The 27,140-nt window shown below is 41.8% G+C and overlaps 1 protein-coding gene across 3 annotated transcripts in view; it reads left to right on the top strand.

The window, feature by feature from the left end:
- The window catches only part of LOC140210726 (uncharacterized), a 201,209-nt gene that overhangs the window by 70,740 nt on the left and 103,329 nt on the right, over window positions 1–27,140 (top strand). For all 3 annotated transcript variants that reach the window (XM_072279953.1, XM_072279952.1, XM_072279951.1), the window contains exon 2: window positions 8,731–8,907. In XM_072279953.1, coding sequence (XP_072136054.1) covers window positions 8,731–8,907 — 177 coding nt within the window. The remainder of the gene's footprint in view (window positions 1–8,730; window positions 8,908–27,140) is intronic.

Here is a 27,140-nt window from a genome sequence, read left to right as displayed (position 1 = left end):
GCCTGCCCACAGAGAAAACTGATAGGTCTACTTAGCACAAAGAGAAACCAATCAGGATGCTTGCTCTTGCTCCCGCTTTCGATCCCGATCCCGCTTCCGCTCCCACTCCAGCTCCCGCTCTCGATCTCGCTCCGGCTCTCACTCTCCCTCTCAAAGAAATCAATTTCTGGGATATCGTATATAATTTGTGGGTGTCAGGGAGCTGCCATTAATATGTGGGAGACTCCCAGAACTTGGGGGAGAGGTGGGATGTCTGTAACTGTTCTTGAACCTGGTGGTGCAAGTCCTGAGGCTCTTGTACCTCCTGCCTGAAGACAGCTGTGAAAAAAGTGCATGGCCTGGGTGGTGAGGATCTTTGATGATAGATGCTGCTTTTCTATGATACTGTTTCATGTAGATGTGCTCAATGGTTGGGGACACTTTAGAGAATGAAAGGAGAACATGAACCTGCATCCTGTGTTACCTTAAGATACCCAGAGCACTTTTGAAGCTTATTATCTTTGTAATCTTTAGTCTGGTAGCCACCTTGCTTCTAGTCTCTGAGCTTACTTTCAGTTGACCGTGCCTTCAGCTGCCAAAGTATTACAATCTCCGGAATTCCTTTCTTAAACCACCATCTTATTTTTCCCACACACATTTTTTTATTTATAAATGCTTTTCAATTTGTTCCTGGACCAACATTAGAACTGTATGTCCCTGTGGTTCTGTTAAACCCAGTTTTGAAGACAATTTCTCCGAATAACTTTGTTTTACCATATTGAAATTACTAAATTAATGTTTTAATGTTAGAGCACTGACACAAATATGACAAGCAGTTTGGAATCAGAATCAGATTTGTTATCACTAACATGTCGTAAAATATGGTGCTTTTCAGCAGCATTACAGTGCAATATGTAAGAATTGCTAGAAATTATAATAAATATAAAAATATGTAGTGCAATAGAAAAAAATTACTATAAGTTACAATAAGAATATATATAACAAATATTAAGTGCCAAAAAAGTTGTAAAATAGAGAGGTAGTATTCATGGGTTGATGGAAATCCCATGGTGGAGGGGAAGGAGCTGTTACTAAAACATTGAATGTGGGTCTTCAGACTCCTGTACATCTTCAATGTTGGTAGCAATGCGAAGAGGACATGCTCTGGATGGTGAGGGTGCTTTATGATTGATGCTGCCTTCCTGTGGATGTCCTCAATGCTGGGGATGTTAGTGGCTATGATGATGCTGGCAGAGTTTTACAACTCAATACATTGTCATTGATCCTGAGCATTGGCAATTCCATACTGGATGGTGATGCAATCAGTTAGAATGCTCTCCATGGCACATCTATAGAAATTGGCCGGAGTCTCTAGATGACTTACCAAATCTCCTCAAACTCCTAAAGAAGTATAGCCACTGTGTGCCTTCTGCATGATTGCATCAATATGTTGGGCCCAGAATAAGTCTTCAATGATTTTTTTTTTACTTGAAACTGCTCTCCTTTTCCACTGCTGACCCTTTCATGAGGACTGTTGTGTGTTGTCCCAACTTCCTCTTTCAGGTTCAGTCATTGAGCTTTCAAGATGAGGTAGTAAATTGGATTAGACATTGGCTTTGAGAGAGAAGCCAGAGAGTGGTGGTCGATAGTTGCTCCTCTGGCTGGAGACCTGTGACTACTGATGTGCCGCAGAGACCGGTGCTGGGTCCATTGATCTTTCATCAATGATCTGGATGATAATGTGGTTAATTGGATCAGCAAATTTTTAGATGACACCAAAATTGGGGGTGTAATGGACAATGAGGAATACTAACATACTTTGTAGCAGAATCTGGACCAGTTGGAAAAATGGGCTGAAAAATAGTGGATGGAATTTAATGCAGACAAGTGCAAGGTGTCGCAATTTGGTAGGACCAACCAGGGTAAGTTTTACACAGTAAATGAACAGTAGGGCACTGAGGAGTGCTGTAGAACAAAGGAATCTGGGAATACAGGTCCATAATTAATTGAAAGTGATGTCACATGTTGATCTGGTAATGTGCTAAAAGAAAGCTTTTGTCACATTAGCCTTCATAATTAAATATTGAGTACAGGAGATGTTATGTTAAAGTTGTATAAGATATTGGTGAGGCCTAATTTGGAGTATTGTGTGCAGTTTTGGTCACCTACTTACGGGAAAGATTTAAATAAGGTTGAAAGAGTACAGAGTAGGTTTACAGGGATATTGCCGGGTTTGGAAGACCTGAGTATAATGGAAAGACTGGATAGGTTAGGACTGTATTCATTAGAAGGCCGAAGATTGAGGGAAGATTTGATAGAGGTATACAAAATGATGAGGGTTATAAATAGAGTAAATGAAAGCAGGCCTTTTACACTGAGGTTGGTTGGTACTACAACCAGTGGTCATGGGGTTAAGGGTGAAAGGTGAAAAGTTTAAGCAGAACATGAGGGCAAGCTTCTTCGCTCAGAGTGTCGTGAGAGTGTAGGATGAGCTATCAGCACAAGTGGCCTGTTTCTATGACTCCATGACTTTTCCTGAAGTCCACAATCAACTCCTTGGTCTTAACTGGCATAGAGTGGAAGATGGTTGTTGCGACACCACTTAATGGATTGTTGCCAATGGAATGTAGTCGTTATTGATAACATCAGCATTGATTGCTCTTGTCTGGAGAGTCAACCACGTGGTCTGGAGTTCCACAGGTGCCATACTGGAACACAGCATTGATTCTTATTTCCTGAAGGATATTAATGTGGCTTTGTGATACATCTGACTTATTCCCATTCCAACATGTCAGTCTATGGCCTCCTCTATTGCCATGATGAGGCCACTCTTAGTTTTCAACTTCTATCCAGGTAGTCTCCAACCTGATGCCATTAACATTCATTTCTCCAACATCCAATAGTATCTTCCCATCCAGTTATTTTCTTTAACCATTCCCCAATTTGCCTCCCCTCTCACCACTTCTCTTCTCCTCACCTGCCTAACTCCTCCCTCTGGTGCCCCACCTTTCTTTTCTCCCATGGTTCATTAACCTGTGCTGTTAGATTCATTCTTCTTCATCCATTTACCTTTTCCACCTCCCACCTCCCAGCTTCTCCCATATATATCCCACCTTCCCTCTCCCCTGGTATCATCTATCTACCTGCCAGCTGTTACTACTAACACTTCCATTCCCCTGACCTTCTTATCGCTGCTTTTTCCACCTTTCATTCCAGTGCTGTGAAGAGTCTTGGTGCGAAACATGAACTCTTTATTCTTCTCCATAGATGCTTCCTGCCCAGCTGAGTTTTTCCTGCATTTTGTGTGTGTCGTGACACATCTGGCCATTTTAAGACCTCGTTTTACCAGCGCTAGCTCTTCTATGCATCACAGAGTTCTCACAAGCAATAATTGACAATGACAAGCTTCAGAAGATAGTCGTAGAGCATTACAGCTTGGATACCAGTCCTTTGGACCGACCAGTCCATTCCAATCAGCCAGCTAGTCCTAACTCCCTGTCTTTGGTACATATCCCTATAAGCCCTGCTCCTCCACACAGTGATTTCTAAAAGTTACTGTTATACCTGCCTCAACCACTTGCTCTGGATGCTCATTCCATAACTCACCATCTTCTGCATGAAAAAAGTTACCCTTCAGACCCCTTTTAAATCTGATTGAATGATCAATGTTGGCCAGGACTTCTATAGATGCACAGTGGAGATTACCTTGACTTGTTGCATCACGGTCTGGTATGGGAACAGCAATGCCCAAGAATGGAAAATCATTCCACGAAGTGGTGGATACAGCCCACCCCAACACAGGAAAAGCCTTCCCTACCACTGAGCACATCTACAAAGGGCATAGCCACAAGGAAGTAGCATCTGTCTTCAAGGACCCCCAGCATCTGGGCTATGCTCTCTTCTCACTATTGCAATTGGGGAGGAGGTACAGGAGCCTTACGCTCCACACCACCAGGTTTAGGAGCAGTTCTTACCCTTCAACTATGAGGCCTGTTTCTGAATCAGAGCCGACAACTTCACTTACCTCCGCACTGAACTGATCACCGAGCACAACCAATGGACTCACTTTCAAGGTCTCTACAACTCAAGTTCTCAGTATTACTTAATTATTTTTCCTTGCATATTTTGTCTTTTCTGCATATTGGTTGGTTGTGAGCCTTTGTATGTGGTTTTTCATTGATTTTATTGTATTTCTTTGTTCTGCTCTGAATGCCTGCAAGAAACTGAATTTCAAGGTAGTCTGGTGATATATAACATTGATAATCTGCTGTGTACATACATCTATTGATGCTTCTGGACACATCTTCAGTGATGTTCCTGGAATCATCGGGTGTTTCGGGTCTTTCAACATCATACAACCTCCTCCAGGTGACCCAGCCAGGGCTGATCAGACCCCAGCTTGTGTCCAGATGGCTAGCTACTTATGACTCCATGGCTCCCCTCTTTTGAGCCACAGCCATCTTGAGGCCCTCTCTGCCGCATCGGTGGTACTGCGGATGGCTCTCCTCTTCCTCTTTCCCTCGATGCCCAAAATGCTGAAGGCTCTAACTAAAGAATGGGCTACGAATCCCCTATAGCCAACCTCCACTGGGAGACACCTCGCTCTCCATCCAGCCTGCTGACAGTTGCTGACCAGTCCTGCGTACTTGGAGAGCTTCCTTTCTTTTTAAATCTTTTTATTGAATTAGTACAGAAAAGGTAAACCATATAGGTACTGATACACAGTTGCAATATAACTTTACAAGAGATATTAATACAAAAAAAAAAGTTAGTACAAACAGTGCAGTTTAAATATAAAATAACCAGGTAACATAATAGTATACTAATTTTCAAATATGTCAATAAGGAAAAAAAACCCCCAAAAAACCCACTGTGCAACTAATCTAAAAAGCAAAGCAAAGCAATGGGCTAACTAGGTACCAAGTAGAGTTAAACAACTTAAAACAATCACGTCCTCAAACCCGACCTCCATTAAAAACAGTTAAAAAGCAAGAAGGGAATGTAAATATGACCAGAGAAAGAAAAAAAAGTTATATTAAATGAAAATGTTGAATAAAAGATCTCCAAGTCTGTTCAAATTTAACTGAAGAATCATAAAGATTACTTCTAATTTTCTCCAGATTTAAACATAGTATCGTCTGGGAAAACCCAAAAAAATGTAGTTGGAGCATTAATCTCCTTCCAATGTTGTAAAATACATCTTTTCGCCATTAAAGTAAGAAATGCAATCAATCTACGGGCTGAAGGGGAAAGATTGCTGGAAATTTTAGGTAATCCAAAGATAGCAGTAATAGGATGGAGAGAAATATCTATATTCAATACCTTTGAAATAATATTAAAAATATCCTTCCAAAAAGTTTCCAGAGTAGGACAGGCCCAAAACATGTGAGTTAAGGAAGCTATCTCCCCATGACATCTGTCACACAAAGGGTCAATATGAGAATAAAAACGAGATAATTTATCTTTAGACATATGTGCTCTATGGACAACTTTAAATTGAATTAGGGAGTGTTTAGAACAAATAGAGGAAGTATTAACTAGTTGTAAAATATGCGCCCAGTCATCCACCGGAATAATAAGACCCAATTCCTTTCCCCAATTTGACCTAATCTTATCAAATGGAGCTTTCCTAAGTTTTATAATAGTATTATAAATAATGACCGTTACACCTTTCTGACATGGATTAAGCTTAATTATAGTATCTAAAATATATATAGGAGGTAGCGTCGGAAAGGAAGAGAGTATAGTACTTAGGAAATTTCTAACTTGGAGATATCTAAAAAGATGTATTCTTGGTATGTTATATTTGTTAGATAATTGCTCAAAGGACATAAGGGAACCATCTAAAAATAAATCCAAAAACCGTGAAATACCTTTAGTCTTCCAAATTTGAAAGGCACGGTCACTGGAAGAGGGAGGGAAGAATATGTTACCTAAAATAGGAATCGCAAGCCCAAACTGATTAAGATCGAAAAATTTTCGGAATTGAAACCAAATACGTAAGGTATATTTAACTATCGGGTTACAAACCAGTTTACAGCGTTTCAAATCAAAAGGAAAAGGAGAACCTAAAATGGAGCCAAGTGCATAACCTTGAGCAGATTGTAATTCCAATGCTACCCATTTAGGAATGGATAGTGTATCTTGATCAAGTAACCAAAATTTCATGTGTCAAATATTAATTGCCCAATAATAGAATCTAAAGTTAGGTAATGCGAAACCTCCATCTCTCTTAGCTTTCTGTAGATGTATTTTACCCAATCTCGAGTTTTTATTTTGCCAAATAAATGAAGAAATTTTAGAGTCAACTTTATCAAAAACGGATTTGGGAACAAAAATCGGTAGTGCCTGAAATACATATAAAAATTTTGGAAGAATAAACATCTTAACAGCATTAATACGACCAATCAAAGTTAAATAAAATGGAGACCATTTAATTGAGAGTTGAGTAATGTGATCGATTAAGGGGAGGAAATTAGCCTTAAATAAATCTTTATGTTTACAGGTAACTTTAATCCCAAGATATGAAAAATGATTATTAACCAATTTAAACGGAAGATTCTGATATAAGGGGACTTGCTTATTAATCGGAAAAAGTTCACTCTTACCGAGATTTAACTTATAACCTGAAAAAAGACTAAATTGTACTAATAAATCTAAAGCAGCAGGGATAGATTTTTGAGGATTAGAAATATATAAAAGTGAGTCATCAGCATAGAGTGATACTTTATGGGACTTTAAACCCCGAGTTATCCCAATAATATTTGGAGATTCTCGAATGGCAATTGCAAGAGGTTCTAATGCAATATCAAATACTAAGGGACTAAAAGGACAACCTTGTCTGGTACCTCGAAAAAGTGGGAAAAAAGGTGAGCTTAAAGAGTTAGTACGGACTGAGGCAAAAGCTTCCTTTCAAAGGCCTCTTCCAAGCTATCTTCCCATGGGACTGTCAGCTCCAGCAGCACCATTTGCTTAGTCAACTCAGACACTAGGACAATGTCTGGTCGCAGGGTGGTGGCTGCGATATGGTTGGGGAACTTCAGCTGCCCTTCGAGGTCCACCAACAGCTGCCAGTCCCTTGCAGAGGTCAGAATGCCTGCAGAGGTCAGAATACCTCCTTTGGCAGGTATTGGCTGCTCCCCAGCTCTGACAAAGGTAATGGTCTGCTTGGAGGGTCGGGACAGCTTCGCCCACTCAACTCCTGCACTGACGGCATCAGTGATGGTCCTCAGGACCTGATCATGCCTCCACCTGCACCATCCCTCACCAAGTGCCCTTGCACAGCCGCTGAGGATGTGCTCCAGGTTTCCTCGCTTGGAGCACAGTGGGCACGCAGATGACTCTGCCTTGCCCCATGTGTGCAGGTTTGATGGGCTTGGAAGCACATCGTACACTGCCTGGATGAGAAATTGGATGTGGTGTGGTTGGGCTTTCCAAAGATCAGCCCAGGTCACTTTCCTCTCAACTGCATTCTCCCATCTTGTCCAAGCTCCCTGTTGCTTCATTCCCACCACCTTGCAGGCTCTCATCTCCTCCTCTACTGCTCTCACCTCCTCCTGAACTAGACGACGCCTTTCCTTCCCTCTGGTGTCCATTTGGGGAGTTGGAAAGGATCCTAGCCCAGCTCGGCCTCGTGTGACCACTCCCACCAGCCTCCTGTGACGCAGCCTCGCCTCTGCTTCCTGAACAGCTTCCTCTGCCCTCCACTTCCTGTCAGTGCTCACTTGGATCCCTGCTCTAGCCACCTTCAGATCACTTCAGTCCCTATACTGTAGCACCTCTCTGGCTCTTGTTACCTTGAATTCTTCCTCCAAGGATTTGAAGGGCAGTTTCAGTTTGTTGTGGTGTCCATAGAGTGCGATGCTGCTCAGGCTCTTTGGCAGCCCCAGCCATCTCCTGAGGTGGTTGCTAACCCTTCTCTCTAAGGTTTCGACTGTCGAGATCGGAACTGCATAGATGAGGAGGGGCCACAGGATTCTGGGAAGAATGCCATGCTGATACACCCAGGCTTTAAACTTCCCAGGTAGGCCAGACTTGTCCACAGATTTCAGCCAGCTATCCAACTCAGTGCAGGTTGCCTGAATGGATGTTGTGTCCCTTAAGGAGCTGTCAAAAACTTTGCCTAAGCTCTTGACTGGCTTTTCTGTGATGGTTGGTATAAGTTTACTTTGAAATTTGAGGTGCTCTATGAAGGGGAGTGGGAAGAAATCAGTGCCATTTTTTGCATAACACTGTGGGTTTTTTTTTCTGAGATGAGCTCACTTTAACGTTTCCCAAAGTTTTGTACTTTAAACTGCAGTTAACAGACTTTTTGAAAATATTCAGTTTGTTAATTAAAATGCTAGCTACATTTTACAACAGTTCTCAAATTTAGTTGCAGTCCCAATGGTCTTTGCGTAATTGTAGCACGGAGCACATAACTGTGCACAACTTCTCTGTATTTCACAAAATTGTGCTCAACTTGTCTGATTCTGCCTTTTATAAGCCAGAGCAGATGCTGATTAATGTTAATATTACATGCTTCTGGTATGGTTGCCAAGGAGATTTGGCTCAATGTCTGACCTCCTGTTTCTGTAGTGAAATCTGATTTTATTTTTACAGCAAGCCCAATCATGTTATTTCCATCCTGGTTAAAATTGTATTGAGTCAGCATATTTTAATCCCACTGATTTATTTTGGACTAGTTGCAACTATGTGATTAAAAGCCATCTCTTTTCCTTTCCACCTTCCCACACCCTATGTTCTCCCTAGTTCACAGAAGAATACTTGAAGAAGATTCCAGCGAGCGAATTTCCTCGCGTGATTATAGTTTGCGATGGCTCTTGTGGCGAGTCAAGTTCTGTCCTTGGAATCAGTTCGGACTACATTGTGGAATCGTGCAATGCCTATGGTGCTAACGCAGCCTTGGAAAGAGCGGACCAGCGTCAGGTACCTTGAAGCTTTATAATCTTCCTGTTTGCCCTGAAGGAAATGTAAAGACACCACAGGTTGAAAGTCTGGTCTGGTGACACCCATGGACTGACACATTTTGAATCTGTAGTACAGATCTGTAATTGTCTAATCTAAGTCAAAACTGAGTTTATTATTAAATGTATAAGTTTTTCTTTGGATTGAAGGAGGATGATTAATGACTTGCTACAGGTGCATAAGATAATAAGCCATAGTTAGTGACCAGCCACTGCCCTTTTCCCAGGATGACAATGAATAATATAAGAAGGCATAATTTTAAGATGATTAGCTTCTTCTCTCTTCTTTTCTAATCCAGATAAAGGGTCTCGACTTGAAACCTTAGCTGTTTATTCCTCTCCAGAGATGCTATCTGATCTGCTGAGTTCATCCTTGTAAGCAGAACAAGTGTCACATCTGCTCCTACACTTCCTCCCTCACTACCATTTAGGCCCCCAAGCAGATCTTCCAGGTGTGGCGAGGTCATCAACTGTATCTAGTGCTCCTGGTGTGGCTTCCTGTATATTGGTGAGACCCAACATAGATTGGGAGACTCCTTTGCCAAGCACCTACACTCTATCCACCAGAAAAAGCAGGATCTCCCAGTGGTCACCCATTTTAATTCTACTTCCCATTCCCATTCCGACATGTCAGAAGTGGGCTGAGAAGTGACAGATGGAGTTCAACCCGGAGAAGTGTAAGGTGGTACACTTTGGAAGGACAAACTCCAAGGCAGAGTACAAAGTAAATGGCAGGATACTTGGTAGTGTGGAGGAGCAGAGGGATCTGGGGGTACATGTCCACAGATCCCTGAGAGGTGCCTCACAGGTGGATAGGGTAGTTAAGAAAGCTTATGGGGTGTTAACTTTCATAAGTCGAGGGATAGAGTTTAAGAGTCGCGATGTAATGATGCCTCTATAAAACTCTGGTTAGGCCACACTTGGAGTACTGTGTCCAGTTCTGGTCGCCTCGCTATAGGAAGGATGTGGAAGCATTGGAAAGGGTACAGAGGTGATTTACCAGGATGCTGCCTGGTTTAGAGAGTATTGATTATGATCAGAGATTAAGGGAGCTAGGGCTTTACTCTTTGGAGAGAAGGAGGATGAGAGGAGACATGATAGAGGTGTACAAGATACTAACAGGAATAGATAGAGTGGATAGCCAGTGCCTCTTTCCCAGGGCACCACTGCTCGATACAAGAGGACATGGCTTTAAGGATAAGGGGTGGGAAGTTCAAGGGGGATATTAGAGGAAGATTTTTTACTCAGAGAGTGGTTGGTGTGTGGAATGCACTGCCTGAGTCAGTGGTGGAGGCAGATACACTCGTGAAATTTAAGAGACTACTAGATAGGTATATGGAGGAATTTAAGGTGGGGATTATATGAGAGGCAGGGTTTGAGGGTCGGCACAACATTGCCAGCCGAAGGTCCTGTAATGTGCTGTACTATTCTATGTTCTATGTTCTATGTCAGTCCATGACATCCTCAACTGCCGCTATAAGGTCACTCTCATTATGAAGGAGCAACACCTTATATTCCGTCTGGGTAGTCCCCAACCTGATGACATAAGCATCGCTTTCTTGAACTTTTGATAATCACCCACCTCCCCCCTTCCTTCACCATTCCCCAATCCCATTTTCCTCTCTCACCTTATCACCATAGTCTATCACCTTCCTCTTATGCTTGTCCCTCTTTAATTTCTTCTGTGGCCTTCTATCCTCTCCTATCAGATTCCCCCTTCTCCAGCCCTTTATCTCTTTCACTAATCAACTACACAACTATTTACTTCACCCCTTCACCTACTGCCCTGTATTTATTCCGCCCCTCTCCCCAACCTTCTTACTCTGACTTCTCATCTTTTTTTCCAGTCCTGATAAAGTGTCTTGGCCCAAAACGTTGACTGTTTGCTCTCTTCCATAGATGCCACCTGACCTGTTGAGTTCCTCCAGCATTTTGTGTGTGTTGCTCTGGATTTCCAGCATCTGCAGTGTTGCTTGTGTTTATTCTTGCCCCATCTAGCCTGTCAAGCCCTTATGAACTTCTGTTTTTTGGCAATATCTTCTCAAAGTAAATTTGAGAGTATACAATCTTCGGCTACTAGGGGCTAAACCTGAATATCTAGTGAATTTTTTGCCGCGCTCTTTCTATGGGATGCATATCCTTGGGTTTTCTGCAGAGTTTCCAGTGCTATAATGCTAAGTTGTGCTTAATGATTATTCAAGTGTTTAAATATAAACAGGTGTGGTGCATGGCCAAGTGGTTAAGGCATCAGTTCAGTGATCTGAAGGTCGCTAGTTCGAGCCTCAGATGAGGCAGCGTGTTGTGTCCTTGAGCAAGGCACTTAACCACACATTGCTCTGCGACGACACCGGTGCCAAGCTGTATGGGTCCTAGTGCCCTTCCCTTGGACAACGTCGGTGGCATGGAGTGGGGAGACTTACAGCATGGGAAACTGCTGGTCTTCCATACAACCTTGCCCAGGCTTCAGTCAACATCGAAAATCGATGGACAGCCTAAGAAGAAGAAGAAATATAAATAGAGTCTTATCCATCTGATTCACCCAGCATTGATCCCTGCAGCACACCACTAGGTATGGGCCTCCATTCAGAAAGGGAACTCTCTGGCTTCTCCCACAAAGCCAATGTCTAATCCAATTGACTACCTCATCCTGAATGACAAGCGACTGAACCTTCTTGACCAGCTTCCCATGCCGGACCTTGTCAAATGCCTTGTTAAAGTCCATGTAGACAACATCCACTACCTTGCCCTCATCCACGTTCCTGGTAACTTACTCAAAAACTCAATAAGATTGGTTAGACAAGACCTACCACGTACAAAGTCATGCTGACTATAGTTAATCAGTCCATGTCTATCCAAATACTTATATATATCCAGTCCCTTAAAGCACCTTCCAATTATAGGGGTAACGGCTCAAAATTTTAAAAGTTAATCTAGTATACAGGTAAGAGACAAAACACTGCACTTCTTCAGCAGCGATTATACTTTATCTTGCATTGTTATTTTGCAATATCACAAATGACCTGACTTGGTTCAACCAAGCGGAGTTCACTGCCAAGAAGGCCCAACAACGCCTTTACTTCCTGAGAAAACTAAAGAAATTTGGCCTGTCCCCAAAAACCCTCACTAATTTTTATAGATGCACCATAGAAAGCATTCTTCTAGGATGCATCACAACCTGGTATGGAAGTTGTCCTGTCCAAGACCGAAAGGAGCTGCAGAAGATCGTGAACACAGCGCAGCACATCACACAAACCAATCTTCCGTTTGTGGACTCACTTTACATCGCATGCTGTCAGAGCAGGATAATCACGCTGCCAGGATAATCAAGGATACAACCCACCCAGCCAACACACTTTTTGTCCCTCTTCCCTTCGGGAGAAGGCGCAGGAGCTTGAAGACTCATACGGCCAGATTTGGGAACAGCTTCTTTCCAACTGTGATAAGACTGCTGAACGGATCCTGAACCGGATCTGGGCCGTACCCTCCAAATATCCGGACCTGCCTCTTGTTTTTTTTGCACTACCTTACTTTCCATTTTTAAAATTTTCTATTTATGATTTATAATTTAGGTTTTTAATATTTACTAATTTTTACTATTTTTAATATTTAATATTTGTAATCCAGGGAGTGGGAAGCACAGTATCAAATATCGCTGTGATGATTGTACATTCTAGTACCAATTGTTTGGCGACAATAAAGAATAAAGTTAAGTATTGTTTCACCTTGTTCTACCTCAATGTATTGTGTAATAATCTGATCTGTATGAACAGTATATGCAAGATTTTCACTCTATCTCACTACATGTGACAATAATAAAACAGTTCCTATTTGAATTTTCTTGGAGGTTAGCACAATTGCTCAGCTGGATGAGTCACTCCCTCAGAGCCCAAAGATCCCAGTTCAATCCAGTCATTGGCTGCTGTCTGTGTGGAATTTGGAAATTCTCTTCATGGCTGTGCAGGTCTCCTCGATGGGCTTTGGCTTCCTCCCACGTCCTAAAGATGGGTGAATTATTCATGATGATCCATGACTGTAAATTGCCCCTAACATGATGCTGGTGGAAATGTGGGGAGAATAGAATAGACGATGGTTGGAATAGACTTGATGTGCTGAAAATAAAATATTAGCTTTATGTGTGATATCTACATCAGAACATGCAGTGAAACAAATCATTTGCTTCAATGACCAATATAGTCTGAGGATGTGCCGGGGACAGCCCACAAGTGTTCCCAGGTCTTGGCAGCAACATAGCATGCCCATAGCTTACTGACCCTAACTCAATGTCTTATGAACGTGGGAGGAACCTGGATCACCCAGAGGAAACCAGTGTGATAATGGGGAAAATGTAGATAGTCCTTTTCAACAACGTTGGGAATTGAACCCCAGTCTTCCAGTTGATGGTGCTGCAAAGTGTGACACTAATCACTACATTACTGAGCTGCCCATATATGGGGAGAATGAGTTTGCAGAAGAAACTTGTCAGGGAATTTTATTTGTTTGTTTGTTTATTATTAAGATACTGTGAGGAATAGGCCCTTCCAGCTCTATGAGCCCCATCACCATTCACCACGATTTAAACCTAGCCTAATGATGGAACAATTTACAATAACCAATTAACCTACCAACTGGTACGTCTTCGGACTGTGGGAGGAAACTGGAGCACCCGGAAGAAACCCATGTGATCACAGGAAGAGAACGCAAACTCCAAACAGACAGTGGCGGGAGTAGATCTCAATTCTCTGGTACTGTGAAGTGTTGTGCTAACCACTGCACTACTGTGCCAGAATGCGAATGTGCTCTGTTAGCCAACAGAGAATTGATGGGTTGAATGGCCTCCTTCCTTGAATGGTAAGTGTGAATCACAGCCAAGCGATGAAATGAGGCTACCAAATTACTGCAGGGGTAGTCGGTTTAACGTTCTTTCTCATACTTCTTCCTCGTCGTGCTGCTGATTTTTGCATCCAAATCCCAAGTTAGCAAAAAGATTTATTTAAGCATCTCTTGACCTTTGTATTGCAAAGAGTTTCAATGCCACTTTGAATGTGTTTTGCATTTAATAATACCACCATTATGATGTTGAAAAGAGAAATATCTGTTGAAAGGCAACTAACACAAAATGCTGGAGGAACTCAGCAGGTTAAGCAGCATCTATGGAGGAGAATTTTGGGCTGAGGCCCTTGATCAGGACTGGAAAGGAAGGAGGAAGAAGCCAGAATAAGAAGGTGGAGGGGAAGGGAAAGAGTACAAGCTGCCAGGTGATAAGTGAGGGGGGAAATGGGGGAGGAGGATGAAGTAAGAAGCTGGGAGGTGATAGGTGCAGAGGTAAAGGGCTGAAGAAGAAGGAATCTGATAGGACAGGACAATGGACCACAGGCAGCTGAGGAGAAGAAAAGGGGTAAAAGGGGAACCAGCATTGGGAATGGAAAAAGAGAGAAGAGGAAGCGGGCAGAATCTACAGGAAATTAGAGAAACCGATATTCAATATTTCAGTTTTGCATTCAGCTAGATTTCACACAATATCAACATAAGTCACCAGATAATTTGCAGTGACATTAACCAGGAGATCAGTATTTGTCTATACACCAGGAAGAACTCCTTTTGTTCAGATGCTCATTGTACCAAAAATGGAATCACGTTTATCATGTCCTGAAATTTAGTGTCTTGTTGCAGCCGTACAGTGTAAGACATAAAAATTGCTATGTTAAAATGAATAGTGCGAAAGAGGAATATTTATGGATTGTTCAGAAACCTGACGGCCAATGGGAAGAAGCTGTTCCTGAATCATTGTTTGTGGCTTTTCATGCTTCTGTACCTCCTCCCCGATGGTAGTAACGAGAAGAAGGGCATGTCCCAGATAGAGAGTGAATTCACTGGATACTGTCTTTTGAAGATATATTCAGTGGTGGAGAAGGTTGTACCCAGAATAGGACGGGCTGCATGTACGACTCATTGCAGCCTCATTCAACCCTGCACATTGGAGTCTCCCTACCAGTCGGCGATGTAACTATCTTCCGAAGGGAAAGTTTAACACAAGATGTTCTGCAGATGGTGGAAATCCAGAGTAACACACACACACAATTCTGGAGGAGCTCAGCAGGTCACACAGCATCTACGGAAATATATAAACAGTTGATGTTTTGAGTCAGAACAAGATGCTTAACCCTTGCTTTAACATCCATTGTGAAATCCGATATCTCCAACTGTGCAGGGTTCACTTGTTAACTCTTGAGTCCACTTCTCTGGGGATACAAGCCTGTTCAAAGTCAAAGTGAAATTTATTGTCAAAGTGCATTTTTTTGTTACCATATGTAAACCTTTAGATTCATTTTCTTGCAAGCATTTACAGGAAAATAAAGAAATTCAATAGAATAGAATAAAACAACCAAAGTGAAGACAAATTGTGAAAATAAAAAAAAGTACTAAGAACATGACTTGTAAAGAGTACTTGAAAGTGAGTTATTTTGACTGAAGTTATCCATGTCTGGTCAGGAGCTTCAGGGCTGTTCCTGACTTGGATAGTGGGGGTCCTTGACGATTGATTCTGCTTTTTTGTGGCAGCACTCCATGTGAATGTGGTCAATGGTGGGTGAGGGCTTTGCCTGTGATGAATTGAGCTGTAACTACCTCTTTTTCTTGGTTTTTCCATTCTTGGGCATTGGTAATTCCACGCCAAGCCAATGTACTACCAGTTGGGAAAGCCAATGATCATGAAATACAAGAAGCAAAGGCCAGTCCAATAGGAAAACTATTGACATTCCATTACAAAGCAGACAATTAAAAAAATAACCATTACTCCAGTGAACTTTTCAAGAGGTTTGGAATCAAAATGTAAACTTTAGCATCTACTTCATTCACTCAAGTTCCACTTCTGAAGTAAAATCCTGAGCCTCTGATTTCAAATTGAACATTTATCCCCATGATTACCCTTTTCTGGAGGTTAAGAGGTTTTTGTTAGCGACTAAGTTGCTTGTAACTGGTTTGGTGTCTACTGAAGCTCATCAGTCTAATGAGAAAATGATCCTGTCTTTCCTCCATTGCCAGATCTCATGATGATCTGGAAAATAATGAGCAAATAAAGATGTGAAGTGCTATTAACATTAATGTCTTGGATTTCTTTCAAGCATAAATAAATACATCTAATCGGTTTATTTGTGATTTTGTTTATCAAAGCAACAAAGTGTTTAGGATTTTTCTGACCAGACAATTTTTTAATATAACAATTTGGCCTGCGTGCAGGGCTGGAATTGTTTGGAACTCTACATCTTGGACTTGTGCCTCACTCCCCTGTTCAAATTCATTTTTCCCATGGTAATCAGGCAGATTTGCTGTTAGCTTCCATGAGGAGGGTGCCAGGTCATCTGCCGTTGTAGTGATAAATGTATATCTCAGTGCAATATCTCTCAGTATTTTAATGCAGTCACGCAGTCAACCCCCATCTATGTTCCTGCCTAATGCCCTCAAAGTTGGCCCTGCTCTATTTCGGAACGTTAAACTGTGGACCTGTCCTGCCTTTCTCCATTTAAAAACTAATAGCACTGTGGTTCCTGGACCCAAAGTGCTCCCTAACCTCAGTTACTTGGCCCATTTTATTCCCTAAGATGAAATTGAGCTTTCCTCCCTCCCAAGTAGATTCCTTTATATATTGCATGAGAAAATAGTCTTGGACTCACTTTACAAATCCCACCCCATCCAGGCCTTTTGCACTTTGGACAGCTGAGCCAATACCAGGATGATTGAAATCTCTTACTAGCACTGCCAGATTATTTACAGGCTATGTGCAATCTCTCGACACGTGCTCCTCAAGTCCCCACTGACTATTGGATGGTCTATTATATAGCCATGGTGACCCATGTCCTAGTTCGATAATCACTCAAGAATATTAAGCATTGCTTGTTACAAGGAAGCAGATTCATGGATTTGGTAAGTGAGATAGAAGTCATTGCTCCCACTTTGTCACAATGGTTCTCTCAAGTGATGCTGTCTTAGTTTGGAGAAAATTAGAAGTCGAACCTTTGAACCTATGTTTGATTTTGAGAAAAGGTGGGGTTTATTTGCTCGTTATTATCATTTGAGTTAATTGAAGGACTGTCCACGATCTAATTGTAATTTTTTTTTTGGTACTTCCTTTTTTGCTCGCAGTTTGATGTTTATCTTTAGAAGCTTTATTTATGACACATGGCTCTGGGGTTGAACACCTAATGGGATTTTTCTTTTTTCCCCACTTTTCTTGCTTAGTAGGGTTTCTTTTGCATCACAAAATTTTTTCAATCTTTATATAATGTTTTTTTTCTTGAGACATTGTAAGTGCTGTTTACTTCGATGTACCTGTGTTTATTAGAAAAAAATAAAAGATTTGAAAAGAGATAGAAGCCACTGATTACAAATATACACATTAACCATTTATTTACAGACAAACAGGTAAAAGCATTCAACCAAACCCCTAAGCCATCTTAAGTTACAAAATCTACGACACTAAACATTCAGTAACGCTTTAAACTCATCGGGTACCCCATTAAATTTCCCCAAGTTATACAACTATAAAACCACTGTGTGGGCCCTCCTGTATCAGCAGCAAACTTTCCCAATGCTTCCTCAGCAGTGGTCATGACTTCAGTGTGAAGATGAGCCCCTGGAGACAAAGGACAGCCATTCGTTCGCATGTGCTGTTCTTATACCCCAGTGGCACCTGAAACCAGATCCTGGTGCTGTGACACACAAGGTACCCAATGGGAAACATCCGCAGCATCCCTCAAACAGGTCAATCAACAACCAGCACGGCGGAAGAATCTTTCGACCGGCAAGTAGACCAGCCTTCACATTGCACTTCTCTAATGTCCTCCATTATCAAAAAGGTGACTCTTACCTTTCTTCTGTCACACCAAAACATTGGGCTACCAGTCCTGCCCTTCTCTCAGCCAAGTTTCTCTTATGGCCACAATGTCTCTGTCTCTTCAGACAATCCACACCCACGGTTTGTCTACCTTACCTTTTGAGCTATGTACATTGAAACATCTAGATGCAATTTAAAGCAGAGTTCCTTTCTGCCCTTTTACTGTGTTGTGATGTTATACACTATGAAAGGGACACCGCACAATATTGACTTGTCAGACTATACTTCCTTGAGAGGGGAGCTGAGCATTTAAGGTGCAATTGTTCCCAAGTTATGAATGAATGAAACACACCCTGTTACTTGGGAATAAATGGAAACTGCTGCAGAAGAAGAGAAAGTAACTAGATTCTGGTGATGATCCAGGAAATTGAGGGCAATGACAAACACAAAAAATACTGCAGATGTTGAAAATCCAGAGTAATGGTGGGAGTTGACATTCCATCCTGAGGCCTTTCATCAGTTCTTTCCATGGATGCTGCCTGAATTCCTCCAGAATTCCACTAGAATTTTTATGTGTTAATCTGCAGGTAATGAACAACTAGGTACTAGGGAAGAAAACCAACCAAAAAAGTGCCCTGAAAATACACTCAGTTACCACTTTATTAGATTCAGGAGGTATTTAATAAAGTGGCTACTGAGTGCATTTTGGTGCCAATCTGTTGTGATACTTATTTAAAAAGATTATTAAAAGATTGATGATGTTAGAGAAACAATTACTATCCTCTTGCATCTTATAGTGAGCATTTGGGGTCCAGGACAATGTCCAGGATCAGAATCAGGTTTCATATCACTGACATATATCTTGGACTGTTATGTTTTATGGTAGCAGTACAGTGCAAGACATAAAAAAGTTACTACAAGTTATAATATGAAAACTGAATAACTAGTACTAAGGAGGGAAAGTGACGTCATTATGACCAATTCATGAAATGTTCAGGAACCAGATGGCAACGGGAAGAAGCTGTTTCTAAAATGCTTAATGTGGGTCTTCAGAGGTCTCTCAAATGATATTATCTAAAAAAATTAGTTGTTTGGTGCCCCATTATTTGAAGAAAGATATGAATTTCAGGTTCATCTTTTAAAACATTAGCATTTGTCAAGTCAGGTTTATTGTCATTTGATGTATGCCATCAAATGAGACAATATTTCTTTGGACCAGGGTGCTAAGCACAGTAGTTAAAGATCATTTAGGTATCCTATTAACCAGGGCATCAGTTCCTTAACACTTAATTATACAGCACTGTGCAAAAGTCTTTGGTACATATATATATAGTTACGGTGCCTATAACTTTTGCAGAGTACTGTATGATTGAAAATTGAGTGTTTATTTTCCACAATTAAGTATAATAACTATTTTTAAATTATTTTGTGCTACAACTGTTGTGTTGTACTTGTGCTGGGTGTTTTGAATCATATTTTTGATACGATGCTTTTATATTGAACATTGTACTGAGAGCGTGCAAGTTCCCTGTAATGCAATCCATCCACTGTCGCAGCAATATAATCTGCTGGAGGAACTGAGCAGGTCAAGCAGCATCTGTCGGTGCAGGGAGGGGAAGGAATTGTTGATGTTTCAGTTCGAAAGCCTGCATCAATCCCTAAACTGTGCCCTGCTGAAAAGGTTGAATGACTCCACTGTGAATAACTGAAAATCCTGAGGCTTTCTAAACTCGCATTCTTATCGTTTATTGACTCTCTTACCAGCCAGGATTTCCTGGCGAATAACGTGACTCCTTCTAATTGCAGGTAATCTCTGGCCAGACAGAATGGCACCTACCTGCAATTTTAATGAATGAATGAGTCAGGTTTCAATGCTTGGCAAAGTGGTTCTGTGCCTTTGATGTTCCACCTCCAACGCCCTCATTGGCTGAAGGTCAAAGGCAGTGATTTGCTAATAACCATCTGAGAATAGTCATTTCCATATTGTGATTTAAAACATTCTTGATGCTTCATTGTATTAAAGGAGCAACACAGCACATCCTGAGGTCTCAGGCTATTGATTTGTTTTATGAGCATAGAAGAGGCCCTTTGGCCCATAATGTCTGTGTCAACCATTGTACTAAGATGCACACCTTTCTGCACATGGTCTACATACCTCCATCTCTTTCCTGTTCATTTGCCTGTCTAAATACTTTTAAACATTGCAATTGTATCTGCTTCCAGCAGAAACCCTGGCAAGTTCATTCCAGGATCCTAGCACTCTGGAGCAATACACACAAAATGCAGAGGAACTCAGCAGGTCAGGCAGCATCCATAGAAATGAATAGATAGTCAATGTTTCGGGCCGAGACCCTTTTTATCAGTGTGTCTTTTAAAAAACAGAAGACTTGTGACTCCCCTTGAATTTCTTTCCCCTCGCACCTTAAACCTATGTCTCTGGTATTGACATTTCCATTCTGTTTGAAAAAAGACTGCCCTATTAGAGGTAGATTTTTACATAGAGTGTGGCCATCATCACCATTATTATTTGCCTTGTATTATGATGTGGGTAATCATGGTCTCCCATCTGTATGACCGTGATTGGTCTTGGCAAATTGTTTACAGATGAGGTTTGCCATTGTCTTTTTCCGGGCAGTGTCTTCACAAGGTGAGTGACCCCAGCCATTATCAATGCTCAGTAATTGTCTACCTGGTGTCAGTGGTCGCATAACCAGGATGTGATATGCACCAACTGCTCATTTGACCAAACACCACCTACTCCTAATGGCTTCACGTGACCCTGATTGGGGACTAAACAGGTGCTACATCTTGCCCAAGAGTGACCTGCAGGCTAGCGGAGGGAAGGGACACCTTATGAGTTATGGAATGGTTAGATTGATCATGAGTTTATATGGGTTGGCACAACATCGTGGGCCAAAGGGCCACGCTGTGCCGTATTGTTCTATGTTCTATCTAGCATATCATAATTTTATATACTGTATTTCTATCTGTTTGCCCTTCACCCTTGAAAGCTCCAACTAAAATGATCCAAGTTTGTCCAAGATTAATTTACTGTGTTTCTGGGAGCCAAAAAGGACAGCTTTTTTGTGGTCAGTGTTTGGTTCGAAAGTCCCAGCTCTCTGCTGCAGACTCCGATCCCCAGTGAAAGCATTGACATTTGTGTCTGTCCAATCTCTTCAAATTTCAATCAAATATTTGTGCTTCATGCCAATAATAAATGGGATAGAGTACACAATAATTCAACAGTTCTATAACTTTACATGAACACTTCTTTTTCTCTCAAAGACTTAGTTTCAATTTTGATGGAACAGTCTCTGTTTCATACTGGCCATGAATATCTTATATGAAAGGTTGCTTTGAACTTTGGACAATCTTGGCCCATTCCCATGTGTGTTTACAGCACCGAAGAAGAAGTGCAAGGACTCTCTGAAGAAATCCCTTGGTGCCTGTCACATTGACCATCGCCAGTGGTCTACTCTGGCCTCTGATCACGAGGCCTGGCGACACACCACTCACCAGTCTGTCTCCTCCTTCGAGAACGCATGCAGGGCTGGCATTGAGGACAGAAGGAGAAGGAGGAAGAACCGTGACACAGCAGCACCAAACTCATAACAGAATCTCCCTTGCAGCCGCTGTGCCTGGACCTGCCTGTCCCGTATTGGCCTCGTCAGCCACCAGCGAGCCTGCAGCAGACGTGGGCAGCCCCCTTCCTAAATCTTCGTTCGCAAATCCAAGCCATGATGATGATGATTTGCCAGTTTAATAATAACTTTATTTATAGAGCATTTTTCATTCAGGTGATATAATTGGAATTGTTTTCAAAGTGGGATAAAAATATGATCCATCCAGTAAAATTTGTCCTTTGCAGTGATATTTTTCATTATTTTCAGGTGTCAAGAATTGTCTGTAATACCATGCTACACCCTCATGACCCTCAGGGTATACCTTGGCATTTTGTACCCTTTGCTTTGCTATTCATCCCGAAATACGTTTTAAACAGAATTCCTTGTCTTGCCTATACTTCATACAGTGATTAAAGGTTAGCAATATTTGGCATATGTACCATGTCATATGTACATATGACCCGTGATGGAATAGTAGCATAGTAGTTAGCATGATGCTATTAAATCTTGAGTTTGGAGTTCAATTCTGATATCTTCTGTAAGAAGTTTGTACGTCCTCCCAATAGAGTGCATGGGTTTTTTTTGAGTGCACCCCATGGAATGTGTAGATTTTCTCCAGGTGCACCAGTTTCCTCCCATAATCCAAACGCTTATCGGTTCATTGTAACTTGTTTGGTGATTAGGATAGAATTGAATCGGGGTCGGTGTGGCTCGAAGGTCTGGAAGGGCCTACTCCATGATGTATCTCTAAATATACATACAGTGAAATGAGTTGTTTGCATCGATGATGGACACAGTCCGGGTATGTTCTGGGGCAGCCTGCAAGTGTCACCATGCTTCTGGCACCAGCATATCATGCCCACAACTTACAAATCCATACACCTTTGTAATTTGGGAGGCAACTGCTGCATCCAAAGGAAACCTACATGGTCAGTGAATGTACAACTCGTTGCAGACGGTGGAATTGATCTCAGATCACTGCCATTGTAAAGCTAACCACTACACTACTGTGTCCTTACAGGTTAACTTCATTATACAGTACATTGAGGTAGAGCAAGGTAAAACAATAAGTGTGGTGTGTGGCCAAGTGGTTAGGGTGTTGGACTAGCGATCTGAAGGTCGTGGGTTCGAGCCTCGGCCGAGGCAGCGTGTGTCCTTGAGCAAGGCACTTAACCACACAATGCTCCAGACTACCCAGCTGAGAATGGGTACCGGCAAAAATACTGGGGGTTAACCTTGTGATAAACTGGCATCCTATCCGGGGGTGGGGGGAAGTCTCGTACTCTTAGTCACTTCACGACACAGAGACCGGCATAAGCACCGGCCTGATGAGCCACAAGGTTCATGACAGACTTCAATCTTTAAAAAAATGTTAAAACAATAACAATTGCAGCTTGCCATGCAGGTAAGCAATAAAGCTTGAGGTCCAAGTGGTTATTGTACTCTGGAATCATTGAATACTCTTATAATAGTGGGATAGAAGCTGTCCTTGAGCCTGGTGGTACATGCCTTTAGGCATTTATATATTCTGCCCATTGGAAAAGGGGAGAAGGGAGAATATCTGGGACGGGTGGAGTCTGTGATTATGACTTAAGTTGTTTCCTAGAACAAAAATATAGTCCTAAAAAAGATTTCGTAAGATTTTTCCATGTTTACTCCTTTGACCAATTAACCGCATACTGTAACTGGTACGTCTTTGGACTGTGGGAGGAAACCAGAGCACCCAGAGAAAATCCATGAGTTCACAGGAAGAACACACAAACTTTCTTACAGAGGATGCAGAAATTGAACTCTGAGCTCCAATGGCCTGAGTTCTAATAGTGTCATACTAACCACTACCTATCCCATCTACCTGCACCAGACCATAGCCATCCAACTCTCCGTCATCCATGCACCTATCCAAACTTCTGTTACATGTTACATTTGCATCCCCATCCACCAATTCTGGCACTTGTACCAACCTGTGAGTGAAGAAGTTCCTCCTTGGGTTCCCCTTAAATATCTCACCTTTCACCTGAAAACTATGATCTCTAGTTCTAGTGTCACCCAACTTTAGCCTGCATTCACCCTATCTATACCCCTCTATATTTTGTACATCTTTATCAAATGACGACTCATTCCCCTCTGCTTCAGGGAATAAATTCCTAACCTATTCAACCTTTCCCTATAACTCAGGTCTTGGCAACATCCTGGTAAATTTTCTTTGCACTCTTTCAAGCTTATTAACATTTTCCCTCTAGGTAGTGAGCAGAACTGCACATAATACTCTAAATTCACCCTCACAAACATCTTATACATCTTCAACATAACAAGGAATTATAGATCTATATTCCCAGGTTATTTTAATGTCTCACTTTTCACTGTGTAAGTTTTACCTCCACTTGTTTGAATTAATTTCTATTTGTCATTTTCCAGCCCGTTTTCCTTGCTGGTCCAAATCACATTGTAAGTTCTGATAGCCTTCCTTGCTGTCCAATCTTGGTGTCGTCTGTAGATTTCTGATCCAGTTTACCACATTATTATCTGGATCGTTAATACAGATGTTAAACAACAAGAGGTTCGGCAACGATACCTGCAGCACACCATGTGGATTTCAAGTTTAATTACTATTCAACCATACAGGAATATAGCCAAATGAATCTGTGTTCCTCCAGGGCCAAGCTGAAAAGCACATTACCAACAGCACACAGTAGGTAGCACATGTAGCACATATGGTTACAATAGCAGGAAAACATAGTAACAAAAATAAGCCCAAGTCCCTGAGTGGCATGTCCTGTAGACTGATGGACTAATGATTGAATCCTTTGACAGTGGATGTGCTAAATTCCATGTAGACAACCTCTGCCATCTTCCTTTTATCAAACCTCTTAGTAACATCCTTGGAAGAACTCCGTAAAATTGGTTAGACATGGCTTGCCATACACAAAACCATACTGACTATCCTTAATCAGTCCTTGTCTATCCAAATACTTGTATATCTTGTTCCTTAGAATGCCTTCCAATGATTTACCTAGGACTGACTTCAGGCTCTCCAGTCTGTAAATTCCTGGCTTGCTCTTAGTGTTTTTCAAAAACAACAGAACAGCATTAGCTATCCTCCAGCCCTCCAGCATCTCTCCCATGGCTAAGGATGTTGTAAGATCTCTGCCAGGGGACCTGAGGGTCCGGAAGACTCCTCAAATCTGGCCATATGGGTAGAGAGCAGCAACAAAGAGAGTGTTGTCAATTTGCTAGGACTATATTACAGACCTCCCCACAGTCACCAAGAAGCAGAGGAGCAGATGGTCACAATCCCCAAAATGGTCACCTCTGATGCTCCCTTTACTTGACCATATTATTTTATTTTACTTGAATACAGTGCTGAATAGGCTCTTCCAGCTCTTCAAGCCCTGCCGCACAATGACCCATGATTTAACCCTAGCCTTATCATGAGACAATTTACAATACGCAATTAACCTACCAACCGGTACATCTTTGGACTGTGGGAGGAAACCAGAGCACCCGGAGGAAACCCATACAGTCATGGGGAGAAGGTACAAACTCCTTAAAGGCAGTGCAAGAATTGATCCCAAGTTGCTGGTACTGTAAGACATTGTGCTAACCACTAAGCTACCGTGCCGCCCAGAGCTCTTTCCCAGAGCATCTTCCCTCACTGGTCCATCTACACATTGTGTCAAAAAGCTATCAAACACATCAGAAATGCCAGTCCTCTGAGCCTTTAGTACTCATGGTAGTTAAAATCCCTTGGCACTAAAGATCCATATATTTCATAGTGGTTACAGAAAAGATGGGAAGGACTAGAAATAAATATCCTAAACTGGGGAAAGACCTCTTTCTTTAAAATAAGACAGGGGCCTAGCTATGTTTGACTGGAGTTGTCTACTTTCAGGCAAGTTTGGTGACTTGCCTAGTGAGAAGCGTTCAAAGAAATAGCAAGAGTTTAGGATAGCCATGATTCTGTAAGAGTGAAAACTAGGGAAACAAGTTTTGGGTGCTCTGAACATTGAAGATTATTGAATGGTAGATAAAAGAATAGAAAACATATGGCAAGTACAGGGAACTGATGGTGAGTGAAGTTTGTCAGGACTGTAAGAAGTGTAGTAAGGTGGTTATAAAGATCAAGAATTGATTTATTTATCACATGTACATTGCAACATAGAATTAAATGTGTTGTTTGCATCAACAACCAACACCATCTAAGATGTGATGGGGTGAGCCCACAAATATTGCCGTGCATCTTCCGCCAACATCGAATGCCCAGAATTTACTAACCCTAACTTCTACATCTTTGGAGTGTGGGAGAAAACTGGAGCACTGAAAGGAAACCCACATGGACAATGGGAGAACATACAAAGTCCTTACAGACAGGATATTTTCCATGGTGTGGGAGTCTAGGACAAGAGGGCACAGCCTCAGGATAGAGGGGCATACATTTAAAACAGATGCTGAGAGGGTGGTGAGTTTGTGGAATTTGTTGCCACGGGCTGTTGTGGAGGCTGGGTCGTTGGATGCATTTGAGGTGGAGATTGATCAGTTCTTGATTGGCCACGGCATCAAGGATTACGAGGAGTGGGGCTGAGGAGTGGGGAAAGAAAGGATCAGCCATGATTAAATGGTGGAACAGACTACTGATGGGCCAAATGGACTAATTGTCTAATGGTCTAATGGACAGTGGTGGAAATTGAACCTCAGACTTACAGCTGGTGCAGTAAAGCATGATTCTAACTGCTATGCTATCTTGCTGCCAGACAACATATAAAGGAGGCAAAGAACCATCACAGAATATCACTGGAGGACAGGATCAAGGTAAATATGAAGGTAATCTATAAGTATATAAAGGACAAATGAATAATAGGGAAAGAGCCCTGTGCCTTAGGGACCACCGTAGCTATCTATATTTAGCACAAAGGTATGAGAATGGTCTTAAGTGACTGCTTTTCATCAGTATTCACTAAGGAAAGAGATATTGTAGTGGAGAATTTAGCAAAAAGGAGGTGGAGGTTTAGTGTAAATCTCAATAAATGGTCTATGTACTTGATGCCTCAGCAGGCTTAAAGGTGGATAAAAGGCCAGGCCTGGGTGGGATATATCCCAGGCTATTTTAGAAGGCATGCCAAGAGATTGCTAGGGCTTTAACTGAGATTTATAAATCCTCGCTGAACACAAGTGAAGTGTTTGCTGACAGGAGGACAACAAATATGTGCCCATTTTCAGGCAGGGCTGTAGGGAAACTACCTGTCGCTCCACCTATCTTAGTATTATCCACAAACTTGGCCACAAAGCCATCAATTCCATCATTCAAATCTTTGGAATATAATGTAAAAAGAGGCTATCCCAAAACCAACCCCTGAAGAGTACCACTGGTCACTGGCCACCAGCTAGAAAAGGCTCCCATTATTCCATCTTTGTCTTCTTCCAATCAGCCAAACCTCTATCCATGAGTTCCTCAAGCATTTTGTGTGTGTTGCCCTATCCATGCTGGAATCTTTCCTGTAATACCATGGGCTCCTATCTTTTTAAGCAGCCTCCTGTGCGGCACTTTGCCAAAGGCCTTTCAGAAAATCCCAGTGCACAACATCCACCGATTCTCGTTTGTTATTTCCTCAAAGAATTCCAACAGATTTGTCAAGCAAGACTTTCCCTTAAAGAAAAGATGTTGACTTTGGCCCATTTTATCTTGTACTTCCAAATATCTCGAGGCGTCATTCTTAACAATTGACTCTGACATCTTCCCAATCACTG

Source organism: Mobula birostris, chromosome 15 (assembly GCF_030028105.1).
Source record: "Mobula birostris isolate sMobBir1 chromosome 15, sMobBir1.hap1, whole genome shotgun sequence".
Lineage (NCBI taxonomy): Eukaryota > Metazoa > Chordata > Chondrichthyes > Myliobatiformes > Myliobatidae > Mobula > Mobula birostris.
This window is presented reverse-complemented; position numbering and strand designations above follow the sequence as displayed.